The following is a 17,676-nucleotide window of genomic DNA, read 5'->3' as shown; positions in this document are numbered from 1 at the left end:
ATAGTTTGAAAATGTGGAAGGAGATCGTTTCTGGCAACGCTTTATGCTAGTTGCTACGGTGCAAAATAAACTTGTTTGTTTATGTTTATCGTTGCTGTATTAAACTGCAACAATCAGTCTAAATATCACCGGCACTAGCACAAAAGATGAAAAATGAACACAAACACCCACGAATCTACAAATATCAATAAAGCTAGTAGTATATTCATGGTGGCTCAATCATTCTAGATTATTGTTTAACTTACATTTCGCTTGTGATCTTGATTATCAGATAAAAACTGTTTGTTTATTTATTTTTCACTATTATAAACAGTAACTATGGTGAGCTTGTTCTTACCCTTCAATGTTGCTAGTTTTATAGAAAACTCGTTAAAGTACATTGTCACTCTGACAGTGTATCATGACAGTGTATCGCACGATGCAAAATGTGTCCTTGAAAATTTGTCGAAGTATTCCGTATTATAATTTGTATTTGGTAATACCAAAAATAAACTCAAGATTACTAGGTACCATATAAGCATAAGCAAAATTTTTGGTCCCGGTTCGTGAACCCGCATAGCGTATTGGCTACCTGGGCAGCCATGGCCACCAGACGGCTGCCAAAATTGATTCAATGACGGTTGTCAAATCCAATTTGACAAAACAAAGTCGCCTGTATCTAAGTTAGCCGAGCGTTTTCATCTTCTCACCTTCGCTGAAAATGTCAAAAATTTCAATGTGGAAAAATCCTGGTGGATACGGTTGTATCGTTTGAGTTGTATATCTGGCAGCGGTGAGGCAGTCGGTCACCAGAATGTCTGCCAGCCATATTTTTCCAGCTGGCAGCGATTGGTCAGCCATCTGGCAGCCATGCGTATGCGGGAACCGGTGAACTGTTCGAAAATATCATTTGATTTACTCCTCAGTTCTAGGGCTCAGTGGTAATGATGGTATCCATGGATAGCCAGTTATTTATAAATAAATCATATTAGAAATAAAAGAGTGGATCAGTACATGGCGTTTGGTTTGGCCTCCGACAGTTGGTCAAGCTGTTCAAGAAAAAAAATCCCAGTATCAACCCTGTAACAATTGCTGATTTTAGATCCTACACCGGTGGACAGTGCGTGTTCGATTACCGGTAAACCTTGACGGAGATCTAGCTGAAACTACCAAGCCATACGTCATTGTATAGGGCATTTGTTAACGTAGCGGTTTGAAAGAGCATCTGTTGGATTTATTAAAGTTTAAAGGAAAAATTGGAAACACATATCACTCTTAACAACTACGTGGATAAATCTAGAGCATTGCTGCAAAACCAGTTAAAATTTTTATCAACAAATAATTCATGTATTTTTACAACACTTTCATAATTAATAAGAAACCTGATGATAATAACTATATAAATAAAATAAACTAACGGGAAAATCAATGACAATTGAAAATTACACCAGCTACAAATTGTTTTATAATATTTTGCTACTTTTTTTTGTTTTCTCGTGCGTTACAATGATAAAATCATTTCCGTCTCACATCCAATGCTATACCAACGGTATCAACTAATATTCAGAACTGATTTTCCAGACAATAACGTAAGTTCAGCCTTATTGTATACTCTTGAAACTGAATCGACATACTGGAATAAAATAAAAAATGTGGCTTTGGAATAAAATAAAATATGTGACTGATTTCCAAATCTTGTTCAATATATGTGACTAGCTCTGCATCAAGTGGTAATGACGCATCCAAAAAAATACTACTTCGTAAATGTTGGAATTCAACAGTAAAGCTCAACGCAGTGTTCTGAGTATAGATAGATTGTTTATCCAACGACATGTGTCAACTTCAATCTGAGATATATTTTTGCGATGAATGAACTATAAATATTGCTTAACAATATTTCAAACGAATCACTAGTTACAGTTCAACATAAAGTTTTGACAGTGAACCGAAGCCATCGTATTTTGATGGACCATGGAAAATCACCGACCACTCCATCTTCAGTTTATCTTTGGTAATACTATTGAGAATGCGAAAAGAAACTGAACTGTTCTGATTGACGTTTAGAAGGATAATAATTTTATTCAATGAAATTTTATTATCTATGCCTACCATGATAAGTGTTAAGTCACAGGTTACTGTTCTTCAACACTCCTCCTTAACCTGTTGACTTCAAATCAACAATTCCATCGCCTTTCGATTATTTTCAAGCTTTATTCGTTGGAGTGGTTTGGTTAAACCATCTGCTACTTGCTCACTTGTTTGAACGTAAAGAAAGGCTGACAGTTCTTCAATCCAGTGCATCTCGGATGAAGTGGTGACGGATGTCAATATGCTTCGTTCGAAATGTTTGTGATTTTTACTTGGTTGCTTTTTATTTGCTCTAACCTTTCCGATTCCGTTATAAAAATGCTTTATATATTGAAAAGTTTATTAATCTGTAGTAATAATTTTTTTTGCCCCCTCCCCCCCCCCAAAATTTCATCGAACTTGCAGCCCCTACCCATACTACAAGTGGAACTGAAAATTTTCATTGTTTAAAACTGAATCTTGGGTGTTGCAAGATCGCCCATAAAGTCGCAATCATCATCCTCACACATGTACCCCTCTAGTAGTGAAAGTGAAAAGTTTCATTCGCATGTCATTTTCCAATCTATTTTCCTCGTTAGATACTGATCAAATTTAAAACAAGCCCAAGACGGTCTCAAAGTTTTAACAAGAATGAAAACAAATCATTACAAAAGGGTACAAATAGAGTTTTTCTTTTTTTCGGATAAAAGCTTTGAATTTTTGATTCTGTAAAAATCTCAATTTTGGTAACACAAAAACCTATGAAAGGCGAAACTATCATTCCATTTGTTATCGTGAGTTTTTACCTTCGCACCAACAAACAGGGCGATACTTCAATCACTAGGAGAAAAGAGTAAAACTATTTCCTTCTCGTGATTGAGGATGATTTCCGAACTTTTCGCCACTGAAAAGAATAAATGAAATGATAAAATTACCCGTAGTAATTGAAAGATACAGCAAACAAAGAGATGCTGTCAATCGCACTTGGGACCTTTTCTAATGTTGATGTGTAAAATAGGGGAAGGTTCGAATTTAATCGAAGAATTGAAATCAACAGAGAAAAAACTGCTTTCTTACATTTTTACAATGATTTATCAAATGAATTTACTCGTAAAAGTGACATAGCCGAAAAAGCGCAATCTTTCCTATTGGTAATCTGACGCAAAGGTGAAATGATGATAAAACGTGATTTTTACCGATAAAATCACCTACTGAGATTTGAACAGCTGAGGTCGGTAATCCAATTTAAGTGTGTGTATTCGCCGTTGCGAGCAATACAAATTGTGCTCTGGTTGTCGCATCGCAATTCGATTGGGTCTTTTTCTCTCAGTTGTGACATCAGTCCTTCCCACCAGGATGCTGCTTGTACAGCAGCAGACAGACCATGTACTCGGCCTCACAAGTCGATAGCGAAACAGTAGTCTGCCGTTTACAGCTCCAGGATATTGCTCCTCCTTGCAGCAAGAATATGTAGCCGCTCGTTGATCTCCTGTCATCTAGATCTGATGCCCAGTCTGCATCGGAATATCCGATGAGTTTTGAGTTGGCATTCGTAAAATAGCATAGCTTCATAGTCGATGTTCCTCTCAGGTAACGTAAGAGATGCTTGACTGCTTCCCAGTGCTTCGGTCCAGGATTATTGTTGAACCTACCTAAGGTTAACAGCAAACAAGATATCTGGTCTAGTGCATTGTGAAAGATACATCAGGCATCCAACAGCTTCTTGGTATCAGACCCTGTCAGCTTAGAGCGAAATCAATTTTCAGTTCAGCAACGCCATCGCACGGCATCACATTCAACAATTCATGTTAATTGCATGGGTGCGCAGTGCTGCTATTTTGGCGCGCACGAATGTGACGTTTCTCTCCCCTACTTCTATGTACGAGATTCGATGCGGACTCGCCTGAGGGCGCCATGTTCGCAAAAAAGGATGTTGCCAATGATTTGTTCGGGAAATGTGCGAGCTGGATATCTTGTTAATATGATGTCTTTGTTGGTATGGAATGTTCTTCATCCTCTCAGTTTCCTCAGGTGTCTTTGGTGACATTTCCTTCGTTAGCTTGTCTGCGGCATTCATCGGTGTGGTAACAGCTTTCGCATCTTGCATGTTGAAGCGACGCAAGATGGAATTGATGTAAGTTTCTTGATCCAGCATAACAGAATTCTTCTTGCGAACGATCCGAATACCCAAACAGCTTGCAGCAGATCCCAAATCTTTCATGCGGAATCTACTGCTCAGCTTGTTCCTGACATTATTCTTCAATTGGTCGTCGTTGGAGAATATCAGCACATCGTCAACATACACGGCAATAAAAAGAATCTTATCATCTTGGATCCAGTAGTACAGGCATGGATCGTATTCTGAAGCCATTAGTCCGAAACTCTTCAATGCAGTATCGAGCTTAATGTTCCAGACTCTGCTTGACTGTTTGAGTCCATACAACGCCTTGTTTAAGCGGCAAACCATACAGGGCTCTCCTGATTTTACGGGGGCTGCTCCATGTAGATTTCTTCTTCCAAATCTCCTTGTAAAAACGCCGTTGTTGACGCAGCAGACGATCCGGCAACGCTGCCAGCATAATGAGAAAACTGGCCACTACGTTCACGGCGGTCGAATTACTGTCACCTTGAGTAACGAGCAGCTGTCAGGCCGTTGTGAAGTACAAAAAGGCGGGTGAGTAATGTCAGAGACATAACTGGATGTCGTGAATACGAAAAAACTGACACGCTCCCATCACTTTTCCGAATATCAGTTAGTTGATTGATTGTATGAATTGTGCAAGCTTTCCTCTTTTTCACTAATAGAATTTGAAGCGATTTACCTACATTAAAGTACAGTTTAGTTACATTAAACAGCTACTATTCTACAACTATATATTCCAAACTTGAAACAATTCCTTTTTAATTTGCTAATATAGGAAGCTAGGTACGACAAATTTGTAGTTTATTTTTATTGAAGCTATGAAGTTCGAAGATATCTGATTCTTCTCGAAATTTCAGTACGAGACAATTGCAATGGCCTGGTCTGAAATGTATCTACGATCTTCGGTATGCAAGAATGATTCTAATAATAATAATGATAGTAATAATAATAATACAGATTAACCTGTATATATGGCAACCCTGTTTCGCATGGCATATTTTCACACCACCCCATACTAGTATAAAGATGTGTTCAACATCATCATTTTCGCTTTCGCATTGCCGTTCGTAATTGAATGTGTTAGTGACGGTACAAATCTGCTTTTCTACCTGTCTTCGGAGCCATCGTTCTGACGGTGTCTCGTACGTACAGAGTAGCTGCTTTAACTTAAATGACGCTATTTCTCACATCACATTTCCTTTTATACGTGCTAGTGGTAGCACGGTAGGACGTCCCCTTTGTTAGAATTCCTTTCCTATACGCAGAACGGGAAACAGTGAAACGATATAAAAGAGAGAGTTAGCAGAGCGGCAGCCAGTAATACTGAATGGGTCGTCGAGCAACAACACAGCATATTGTGGAGGAACAATTAAGGGCAAGGCAAAGTCCCGCTCAAACCGTGCTGGTCTGAAGTGCCCAGTTGGCGGCAGAATCCATCGTTTGCCTCGGAAGGGGAACTACGCCGAGCGTGTCAGTGCTGGTGCATCGGTCTATCTGGCGGCAGTGATGGAGTACTTGGTTGCCGAAGTGTTGGAGTTGACCGGTAATGCTGCCCATGACAACGAAAACGAAAATCATCCCTCGCCATCTGCAGCTGGCCATCCGTTGAAAACCCCGTCCTTTTCAGGATGACCACATCACTGTGATAAAGAAATATTTAGAATTGCTTTAAGTTTAGCCAGTTCTGATACGCCTGGAAAGTAGAATACGCAAATCAAGTGGAAACATTTGTTCTAACAATTTTTGTTTTCGGCCGCATACTAAAGTACTCGCGACAAAAATACATATTGATCTGTGGCAACTCTGTTTCGCACGGCATATTTGTAAACTAGTATAAAGATGTGTTCAAAATCATCACTTTCGCTTTCGCATTGCCGTTCGTAATTGAATGTGTTAGTGACGGTGCAAATTATTTTAACTCCCATCTTGATGAATCTTTTGATAGGAAATATTGAGATCTGAGATGGTTCTCGTGTGTGTCTTGTTTCGGCAATGGGCCTTGCTGGACTTTTTGGCTGCCTTTTTCGGTTTCATTGTGCTGACGGTGTCTCGTGCATTCATATCGGGAAACAATGAGACGACAGGTCCTCGATGTTGCTCTCGTGTGTCTTGTTTCGGGGAGAGTTGCTCAGCAAATGATAGGAAAAGTGAACCATTCAACTTTTATATGGATGCTCTTGTATAGATACAGACATCTCGCGTTCTGATTGGCTGGTGCTGTCATGGGTTAAATCAAACAGGTTTTTCAATAGTGTACTATTGAAAAACTTCAATATTGTTGTAATACACGTTCAAGTTGAATATTTTCGATTCTATTGGTAGTTAGATTATATAAATCCTTCTACAGATCACTGAGCTATGAGCTTTCAAAATACGAGAAAGGCAAACGCGCCATATGAATTATCCTCTTTGATACTCGTTTATACCAAACATTTCAGAAAAGTTTAATTGTGAACTATTTAAGAATGTGTCACACAACTGAAAGTTTTATCATAAAATTGTGATCATATTTCCGATGGCATGTAGCAAGAATTATGTTGATTCGTTAGATATAACAGGAGATATTCACGATCAAAAACTTATCACTCTCTCAGAGGGTAAATTTTGAAAAGGCGCCCCATAGTAAAGTAAGTCGTATTCACGACAAAACGTGGACATTTCGTTGGATTGTACGGACAGATCGTTTTCGTTAGTTCACGTGATAAATTGTGAGTTTATAATTTACTGAATTGCACATAATTGGTTGCTGTATATTTCGAATAGATCTAGCAATTGTACGATTAGAATTTGCGTCGGCTAAGCTAAGTGAAAAAGCGCACTGAATTGTAAGTTCCTTAATTTGATATCTATAATATGTCTAAATGAATTCCCTTCTAGTTGAAGCGTAATGTACCGTAAATAAACGACTGTCAGAACAGTGAGCAGACCGTCACTTGGCGAAACTTTCTTAGCCGAAACCGACCCAACAAATCTTCAAAATTCATATCATGCCCGTGGTAAGAAGCCCGCTACCGAGTCCTAACCTCAACGATGCTGAAAGCAACTGCGCCGCATGTGATAGACCCGATACGGTGGACGATATGGTCCAATGCGACAGATGCAACGAATGGTGGCACTATTCCTGTGTGGGAGTCACGAGTTCGGTCAGCGAGAGAGCGTGGAGCTGTTCTAAATGCAATTTAGCAGCTAATGCATCATCGGTAAACAGTGTTTCAGGTCATGCTTCTCTACTAGCTGATACAATGCAACGGCTAGTGGAGAGACAAGAGTTGGAGAAACAACGTGTCGAACTAGAGCTGCAAAAGAAGTTCCTGGAAGAACAACAAAAATTGTTCAATGCCACCGTTATGGAAGAAATTAGGAGTCAAAAAAGTCGTGCGAGCCGCCGCTCTGCCCAAAACCGGGTGAACGAATGGCTGGATTCATCAGGAGAAGGCGCATTGGGTGTAATTGTCGATCCACTAGCAGCCTCCCAGATCGAAACCGAGCCACCAGCGGGACCCACAGACTCATCGGATGAAAAACAGTTAGGAGTATCACCGGAGATCGAGCCTGGTGCAGCGAAATCGCAGCAGTCACAGAGACAGCTGGATGCCTGCGACCAGCAGAAACTAGCTCAGGAGCAAATCATCGATTTACGAGAGCAATTGGAGCAATGTAAGAAGCTACTTACCGGACTGCACATGTCAAACAACACACAGGTAAAGGCTACTGGTACAATAACAAAATCCCGTCCGAAAGCCCCTGAAGTAGAAAATCGTCATGTCTTAATTAACAATCCTTGTCAGTCTTTATCAACAAATCCCCCCACGACCAATACCAATACATATAACGATACTGTTGCTGACGAACAGTTAAACAACCGTGATAGTATGTTCAATTTGTATGGAGCTGCAAATCAAAGGAATCGCCCCATACTTTCACGGAATACAAGAGTGAATTCGCCCTCAAACCCGCAACAGCTTACAGAACGGCAGTTTCTGACCCGCGACCTTCCGTCCAATACGCGAGTGAATTTATCCCCAACCCCCCAACAGATTGCAGCGCGGCATTCGCTGGCTCGTGATCTTCCCTGTTTTTCCGGCAATCCTTCGGACTGGCCGATATTTATCTCTAACTTCAATTACACTACGAAAGCTTGTGGCTATACAGACGGTGAAAATATGGTTCGACTTCAACGATGTCTCAAAGGACACGCACTTGAGACTGTTCGTAGCCGATTGGTGTTACCCCAGGCGGTGCCACACGTCATCGAAACGCTTCGCATGCGGTATGGGCGACCGGAGGTGTTGATAAACTCGTTGCTGCGAGATGTACGAGCAATTCCTGCTCCTAAATCGGAAAAACTGGAAGGAATAATTGAATATGGGATGGCAGTGCAAGCATTGTGTGATCATATTGAAGCAGCTGACGAACAGGCGCATTTGGCGAACCCTACGCTTTTGCAGGAGCTTGTGGGAAAGCTACCAGCGGATCAAAAGCTAATGTGGGCTGGTTACAGACGAGGTGTTGTGCATGTAAATTTACGAACTTTCTGCGACTATATGTCCGACGTCGTCCGCGACGCGTCGAGTGTCGTACTGTACGAACCTGACGCAGGAAAAACAGCGAGCAAGGAAAAGTCGAAAAATAAAGGATACACGAATACACATGCTGTCATTGATACCCCCCCCCCCCCCCCCCCCCCCAAAGGATTATTGGGATTTATTAGATTATTACTAAGAATATAAAACGCTTTTCAACTTACTTTACAATAATAAACAATCCTGATAGCAAATTTTTACTGATATAACCTTAGGGATCAGAATAATAAACAGTAACTATGGTGAAATAAATTGTACCCCTCAGCGTTGCCAGTTGTATGGAAAATTTTATAAAGTCACTCAGACAGTGTACCACATAGCGTAAAATGTGTCCTCGAAAATTGGTCCAAGTGTTCCGTATTATAATTTGTATTTGGCAGTACCTCAAGGCACAGACTAACAGACAGGACACTCAAATTAGATTCTTCAATCATTTTAACGGTCATTTTGAATATTCCTTTATTTGGGACAGTACTCACATATGTCATGATGGCGCCACGTTACCCTATCAAAAACATCCTGTCTGTCATCTAGACTGTGTTTATTTTTTTCATTTACCAACAGAGTTGCCATTCATACAGAATTACCTGTAATGTATTGAGTTGTATACCTCCATGCGAATTTCATGCAGGGTACAGATTTAATACATATTGCCAAAACTATATACATAATTGTGCCTACTTCTCATCCTCCAACGCAATACAAAATCGAACCAATATTTACTTGCTTCTGGTCTGCCGCCACTTAATTTCGGGTGAAACTTCCAACACAATAAAAAATAGTCTAGATGAACAACGTTGAGTCAAAAAATGGTTACCTTCCAACATCGCGAAAAAGTTAAATATATTATCAACGTAATCCAAAAATTTATTGTGACGATTCATTTTCAAATATTTTGATGAAATCAGGCATCCCTGCAAGCAGCTGATCGGTGTTGACAAACGAGGGGAAACCAACTAGTAAAAAAACTTATACATATCACAAGGGGTGTACAGATAGTAAATAATTCGCGCAGTACAATATAGGTGGAACTAGTGCATCACGAAAAATTATTTTTATAAGAATTTACACATACTGTCATGTCTGTTAGTCTGTGCTCAAGGTGCCGCAGTGATAAAACGTGAATTTTACCGATAAAATCACCTACCGAGATTTGAACAGCTGAGGTCGGTAATCCAATTTAAGTGTGTACACACTTAATTTCGTTCGGTAATTCTGATCAAATTAAAACAAGCCCAAGACGGCTCAAAGTTTTAACAAGAATAAAAACAAATTATTACAAAAGGGTACAAATAGAGTTTTTCTTTTTTTCGGATTTTTTGAAATTTTGATTCTGTAAAAATCTCAATTTTGGTAACACAAAAACCTATGAAAGGCGAAACTATCGTTCCATTTGTTATCGTGAGTTTTTACCTTCGCACCAACAAACAGGGCGATACTTCAATCACTAGGAGAAAAGAGTAAAACTATTTCCTTCTCGTGATTGAGGATGATTTCCGAACTTTTCGCCACTGAAAAGAATAAATGAAATGATAAAATTACCCGTAGTAATTGAAAGATACAGCAAACAAAGAGATGCTGTCAATCGCACTTGGGACCTTTTCTAATGTTGATGTGTAAAATGGGGGAAGGTTCGAATTTAATCGAAGAATTGAAATCAACAGAGAAAAAACTGCTTTCTTACATTTTTACAATGATTTATCAAATGAATTTACTCGTAAAAGTGACATAGCCGAAAAAGCGCAATCTTTCCTATTGGTAATCTGACGCAAAGGTGAAATGATGACGATTATGTTTTCCTACACAGCAAAAATGAATTGTAACAATTTCAATGTGATTATCAATCGATGAGAAAAAATTTGGACGTACTGAACATCAAATGCAATAATTTTCTGTTTATTTTATTACATCGAAACAACGTATCGAGTAGATTACATCAACTTGACTGAATACTTAGACGATTCTGATAGGACATTATCCATCTTTTCGTATAATATTACAAACTTTTAGAACGACACGAACACATTTGTGATATTACATCAAAATCACTGAACATCACTACTAACTACTGATGTGCAGCGATTGCGATATGATATCACAACAATCTCGATGTCTAATTTTCTAAAACGAATATAATCAAAAGAAATAAGCTAGTGTAGTTGATTTAAAAGTTATTATATAAGTTGAGATTCTCTTTACTTTCTATTTTGACAGATTAAATTGCAATTATCATCATTGAACACGATCGCCTTTAGTAGTGAGACAAAACGTTAGATTCCCATCCGCACATCAGCAACGCTTTCATCACAACCCGAGCTGAAATAATCATCCTGAGATAACCCACATTATCGAAATGACGGAATGCGTAATGAATTCTTACTCGACTGCTTGATTTTTCAGTGCTCGATCGGTTCAGTGCTAGAATTTTCGCCTGAGTTGGCTGCTCGATCAACCTGATTGACAGTGACATCGACGACACGACCTGCCACTCGTTTATCAAAACTGTATCGTAAATATAACTACCCCTCAGTAACTGGAAATGTCAAATCGAAAACGCTAGTGAATTTTTTTTAAACTGGCAGCACAAGTTGATATATTTATTGATTTTGAATAACAGTCACCATAACCTTGGTTACTGCATATCAAAGGCAAGATGAATGTAAACAAAATAAATTTCAGATCGGTTATTATATTACGGAACATTTTAATGAATTTACCTGACTCGAGCGGAGTGTAAAAATTGAGGAGTATGAGTTATGTCTTTTATAAAGCCAAGTTCAAAATTCAGGTCTTGACTTGAAACCGTTGTGTGAGAAGGAAGACATGGAAATGACCGACAACGAGCTGAATGAGGCTAGTGCTCTGCGGTACCTGCATAACGTACGGTAAAATGATTTCTTTGTGGAATTCCACTAGTAATCCTCGAATAGTGGCCAACAAGGTGAAATACTGTTCCCACTGCTGCGCAATCAACTGACACAAAACAATTTTGACACCGGCATATTACATCGAATCCTACTGCCCAGAAAAGCTAACAGTTGAAGTGTACGGATAAATCGCTAGAAGCAGATCATTGTTCTCGTTCGTTGGTTTCATCCATAGTATCGATTAAATTCCGAAAATCGAGTTCATTTAAATGCATTTCTGCTCAATTTGGACAAAGTTTAACACTAATAGAACTATTCCACCGCTTTCAAAACATGTTTATTTGTTTTGGGGTTCCTTGGTAACTAGTCCATAGTAACTTAAACAGTGTTGCTCGAGAAGATTATTTTTATCATTTACAAGGGGTCGCTAGATTTGTGGTAACTGGCGGTGAATCGTTAGCGAACAGTTTTAATGCTGATTTTTCTTCGGAGTGCCTGGTCGTGTCGTCGGTGACATTATAAATGTCATTGAATATTCGCTCATTTTATGAATGTGTTAGTGTAAAATTTAGGCGACTTAAGCCATTTCATTACACTCCAGCTAGAGGAATGGATGATGCTGACTAAGGTAGGCTGTTTTGTTAATTTCCAGCGAATTTCAACAGTTTATGTTGGAATTCTAAGAAGAACTGGTTATTTACTAGTTCTGTATATCCGAAAAACATGAAGATTTCAATGTGTATAATCAGTTATGTAATGTTTTCATTTAAACATAAACTGAAAGTCAGCACGAAAACGTGCAAAATCGGGAAAGAAGAAGAAGAAGACAAATTGACAATTCAGTCCGCATCTTCTTACTCAATTCCGACTGATTTCCGAATCAACCGGTTGTAGGCGAAATTCATTCGGAATCGGTTGTTGCACTGGAGTTGGAATTGATTCGGAATTCATTATGATTTCCACATGAAATTTCGAATGAAAATTTCTCGCCGATTCGGAATTGATTCGGAATCCATTCGGATCTGATAATGTGGGAAGTGCTGAACAAATTGTAAAAAAATATGGGATTATACCGTAACAATTGAATAAGAGAGTAAACAAAAAGAAGCTGTCATTTTCGGATACGATCATTTGTAATGTTCGTCGAGATTTCTAGCCATTTGGTCGATTGTTTATACGTCAATAGTGCTGCTGCTGAACAAAAATCCGAAATTATTGAATATCTTTCCTCTTACTGTGTGTCAGGGTTTACGTTGCCTTTTGTCGTACTTTCGATTCGATTTCTATTATCGTTCATAAACGTACGATAACCAGCACGGCACAAATTAAAACAGCGGCATAAATCGTTTGAAGTTTTGGATTAAAGTTCAGTGACCAAAGAAAAAAGATGTCTGAGAGTAGCAAAAAATCGGAACAGACGGAAAGCAACGACAAAGAATTAGACGAATTGCTCGATAGTAAGTATTATATAATAACATTCGGAAACCAAATTTAACTTTTTTAAATCGTATAGGTGCTTTGGAAGATTTCAGCAAACACAAAGAGGGCAATAGCAATACAAGCAGCAGTGAAGCTGGAGCACAACAGCATGAAGATCCTCCCACGGAACAACTATGGAATGACGAGTTTATCAGGCAAGCGCGTGTGAATAGAATATTTTTCTAAAGTACAGAAAAGTCTAAAATGTTACAATAGTTTGCAGGGTAAAATGTTTGAAGAGAAAATGGCTGCGTTGTTTGGAGGAGGTTCCGAATCGGTAGATGCAGAACAAATAACATTAGGATTTCAGAGAATTGCAGAAGCCGCTGCAATGGCAGTGCGTTCCGATTCGTCTACTATTCCAGTAGATTCCGTAGATCCGTCAATAAGCCAAAGCATAACAGATGCACTGCGTGGTTTGAGCGAAGGCCGAGAAAACCTTCAAACTCCGTTTTCTCCAGAAGATATTGCTGGAATGTTCGGCAACATAGATTTGAACGAGAGTGGAGAAAATAATGCCTTTCTGCCTTTCATGCAGAACATGATGCAGAGTTTGTTATCAGCGGATGTTTTGTTGCCTAGTCTAAAGGATCTTACTGAGAAGTATCCTGCTTGGTTACAAGAAAACGGAGAAAAAGTACCCAAAGAGGACAAGGAACGTTATGAGAAACAACTAAAGCTCATGGAGGATGTGTGTCGTGAATTGGAAAAGGAGAAATCTGACGATGCGGCAGATGTAAAACGAGTACGATTCCAAAAAGTGCTTGATATGATGCAGAGTATGCAGGATTTAGGACAACCACCAGCTGATCTCGTTGGAGACTTAGGTCCCGGTAATTTGAATCTTCCGACAATCGATCCGACTGCCTTCAGCGATCCAAATCAGTGCGCTACGAGTTAGTTGCTTTATTTTAATAGTAGACGGGTTGGGATTATAATAATCGTTTATCGTAAGCTGGAGCGCATGTGACTACACTTTTATCAATTTGGAGAAACCATGGCTTCATTGGTGGGATACATACCGTTTAAATTTTTTTTCATTGTTCGCTGAAAGCGAAATTGAACGCTAAAGAATTACATGAAAACGTTACGGTGTAATTATTTTGCATAAGGGAAAGTTTACTTTTTAGACAAACTAATTCAATAAAATTGTGGCTTTAGATGAACGCTGTTTAAAAAATCCTTAATAAAACGAATTTTTGAAGTAGTATTTAATAAGACTGCAAATTCTATAAATGATTTTAAAGCTTACAAAGGCTATAGAATATATCTAACTGAAATTTACTATTGATACGTATTTATAGCTGCCTAGTTTGAAAAAAAAAACGGAAGCCAAGAACAAGCTGAACTTGAATTTAGTTTAAGAAAAATCTATAAATAATCTTACCACTATTCTATGTTTCGATTGAATACGAAATTTTGCATTCTTCATCTTGTTCGAGTTTTCCATAATACACAAGCATCATTTGATCGAAATACAGAATGAAAATTTTCACATTTGATCGAAATACAGAATACGGGCGAATGAATAGTAACATTTCTTTCGGTATGAGAACATAGAACTGTGTAGGATGTTGTATTTGCTTTTATTATACTATTTTTTGCTTAAATCTAGAACATGAATCTAAAGGAAGAATCGTCTTCTTCCTTCCATCTGGTGACGTTTGTTGGTAATCATCCATTCATAATCACCGCATTTGCTATCGAACAGCCCCTGCTGCAACGAACGTAATTTCAGCGTGAACCGAGGTCCCAACTCGCGCAATTTCACTCGTTTACCATTTTTGTCAAATTGGTACAGATGATGACGGAAAAATATGTAATCTCGTTGATTGTGAAATGTAGCCACTCTACGTCCAACGAATTCTGGCTCATAATGAAATAATGCGCCGAGCATTCGGCCGATTGTTAAACCTAACCGAGTACTAAAATTTGTTAGAATTACTTCCGGTCTGTGGCTTGTAATCGTAGATTGGCGTTTTTTCAAGTCTTTTACAGACTTAAAATTACTAACTTTGAAATGAGCTGTGGGGCCGTCAGGAAGATGTATCACTAATAATCCTTCAGGTTGCTTGTTGTTTTCGTTGATTACTACAAGGTCAGTATAATCCTCGCGGATTGCACTTTTGCATACGTTTTTCAAAGCTGCTTTATTCCTTGAGTGCACCATAGCGTTGGGTATGATTTTTTCTAGTTCAGCACCAAATCTTCGTGTTCGCGTGTGTGGTGTAGCATTGTACGTGATTAAAACTTTGGGTTCATAACACTTTTTATAGAATTCATTGAATTCGTCATTTTCCAAATCATTCGCGATTTCATCCTTGTCATCCTCATCAATATTATTCAAAGAAGTTTGATCTTTTTCTCTTAAAGTTTCGATTGTATGACCACTTGATTTTGGTCCTCCCTCAAGTTTTCTTGCTTTTCTAGCGGCCTTTTCTTCTTTTTTCTTTGAACCTTGCAACCTTTTGAATTTTTTAGATCGTATCTCTTTATTTTTAATCAAGTTGATTGGGTTGATAACCGGATAACTGACTTCCTCTCCTTCATCATCATCATTCAAGCCACTTCTGCGACGTCGTTTTAGTTCAGCCTCGGCTCGTTCTGCGGCATCTCGGGCAGCTTTTTCATCTAGGTAATCTTGTAAACGTTTACGTTGTTGTTTCTTGGGAGGTGTTATTTTCATATCAACATCACTATTGCTGTCGCTAGACATTTTATACTAGAGTTTTTAACTATGGAGTTTTTATATTTAAGAATTCACGTTATTTTTCTGTTTGTCTTTCCAGACTGGAAAGAATTCAGGTTAAAAGTATCTGTAAGATTGAGTTGGATTCCGACACCTAGCTGTTGTAATGACCACGTTGTTTCTGACGGCTGAAAATATTATTTACGATTTTGTTTGTTTCATACGACAAGATACATCTTTTTGGTTAACATATTGACACACTCAAATGAAAAAAACCCAAATTTCGTGTTGTAAGATTGTTCGCGCCATACACGCTCTTTGAACATAACTCTTGGTTTGAGTTGCGATTACTCAAATTCATAAACTGGAACAATATGTCAAAATTTGAGTATGAATTTGAGTAAAATTTATTCATATATTGGAGTAAGCGTTGAGTTTTTAAACATTTGAGTGAAAAAAATACTTCTTGCAGTTCAGTGCGTTTTCATTCTCGGAATATTCTTATTGAAATAAAGAATGCAAGAATACGTCGTTTTCCATTGCCGTTTCCAGATCCGGTTTTGAAAACATGAATCAACGTCAATCATCGATGTTTTGTGGTTTCAATTATGCTGATTGAAAAGCCCAACATAGGGATATCCAAATAATTCAATTTTGACTCCAAACCGTCCAAAAGGAAACGGTTTTGAATCACTATTTTGAGCATTCAAAAGAAAGAAGAACTTTTTATATGAAAATATCGCAGAAAAGTTTCTTCATTTTGAGAGCAAGGAAATAAAATTTTGAGTTGAACTTACTCAAATTTTGAACAAAATATTTTTTTCTTAATTTGAGTAAAAATTACTCAAGTTTTGACAATTTCGTCCCTTAACTCAAAAATGAGTAGATAGGTGGTAACTCAAGTTTAGAGTACGTGCACTTTTAATGTACGATTCAGACGATCCGGCTTCTTCCGTCACCGGCACCGGAACGTCAGCCTCCGTCAAAATTAGTCAAATGAGTTTTCCCTTTGCGCATTCACACGATCCAGCAGAGATCCGGAACGGTAACTCCCGTCAACGGCAAGCTCCGTCAACATTTCTCCGAAAGAATATCTGACGGACTGTGATTATCGCACACATGCCCGATTCATATGATTACGGCATTGATTTGACGTTTGTTATGTATGTATTCGGTGTCAAGATCCCACTCTTAAACGAAATATACCACATATAAGTAATTAAACTTAGTAGATTTGCAAAGTGCGTTACGTTGTTGAGTGGAACTGACTGTTTTGTTTTTTCCTCTTTCTAGTTAATTTTGAAAGTTATTTATTCGATTAAAAGATAGGAAAACCACAGATCGATTGCCTTCAAAAGCTCCCAGATTTTGTATTAGTGGAATAAAATTGTGCGAAACTAAGTTCTTCAAATTCTGCGTGTAAGAAAATGACATGACGGACACGGATAGGAAACCGGATGGTGTGAATTAGAATGACGGTGACGGACGTTGACGGAAGAAGCCGGACCGTCTGAATCGTACTTAAAGAATTTGACTGATGTGTCACTCAATTTTGAGTTATGTTCAATGAGTGTGTAACTCAAAAACTCCTTAGGGCATATTCAGGAGTGTTCTAGTTCTAGATGCATAATTTATGTCAGTTTTAAAATTTAAATCTAGAAATTATAACAAAATAAACTGGCAGCCCCAGCAGCGTTCTATCTGTGTTTCAAATATAGAAAAAAAAGAACGGCAGTGTATACCAGTTTTAAATTTGACAGTAGAACTGGTCGAATATATATAACTAAAACGGTTTGCTGGGGATACGTTTTTTTCAGTTTCATTTACATTATAGACCACTCATATGAATCTTGCAGCTGCTGAATTTGC

General features: G+C 38.4%; 2 protein-coding genes across 2 annotated transcripts; one reads left to right on the top strand and one right to left on the bottom strand.

Annotated features, from left to right (window-relative positions):
• Positions 1-12,786: 12,786 nt before the first annotated feature.
• Positions 12,787-14,354, top strand: LOC131427797 (peroxisomal biogenesis factor 19). Its single transcript, XM_058591312.1, has 3 exons — positions 12,787-13,096; positions 13,153-13,273; positions 13,335-14,354. Exons 1-3 carry the CDS (start codon positions 13,027-13,029, stop codon positions 14,017-14,019), a joined length of 876 nt encoding a protein of 291 aa, XP_058447295.1. The 5' UTR covers positions 12,787-13,026; the 3' UTR covers positions 14,020-14,354.
• A 331-nt stretch (positions 14,355-14,685) lies between these two features.
• LOC131427796 (probable ribosome production factor 1) lies at positions 14,686-16,075 on the bottom strand. Its single transcript, XM_058591311.1, has one exon. It carries the CDS (start codon positions 15,832-15,834, stop codon positions 14,743-14,745), a length of 1,092 nt encoding a protein of 363 aa, XP_058447294.1. The 5' UTR covers positions 15,835-16,075; the 3' UTR covers positions 14,686-14,742.
• Positions 16,076-17,676: the final 1,601 nt, after the last annotated feature.

This window comes from Malaya genurostris, chromosome 2, assembly GCF_030247185.1.
Source record: "Malaya genurostris strain Urasoe2022 chromosome 2, Malgen_1.1, whole genome shotgun sequence".
Taxonomy (NCBI): Eukaryota; Metazoa; Arthropoda; class Insecta; order Diptera; family Culicidae; genus Malaya; species Malaya genurostris.
Note: the sequence above shows the minus strand (reverse complement) of the source record. Positions and strands in the feature narration are given on the sequence as shown.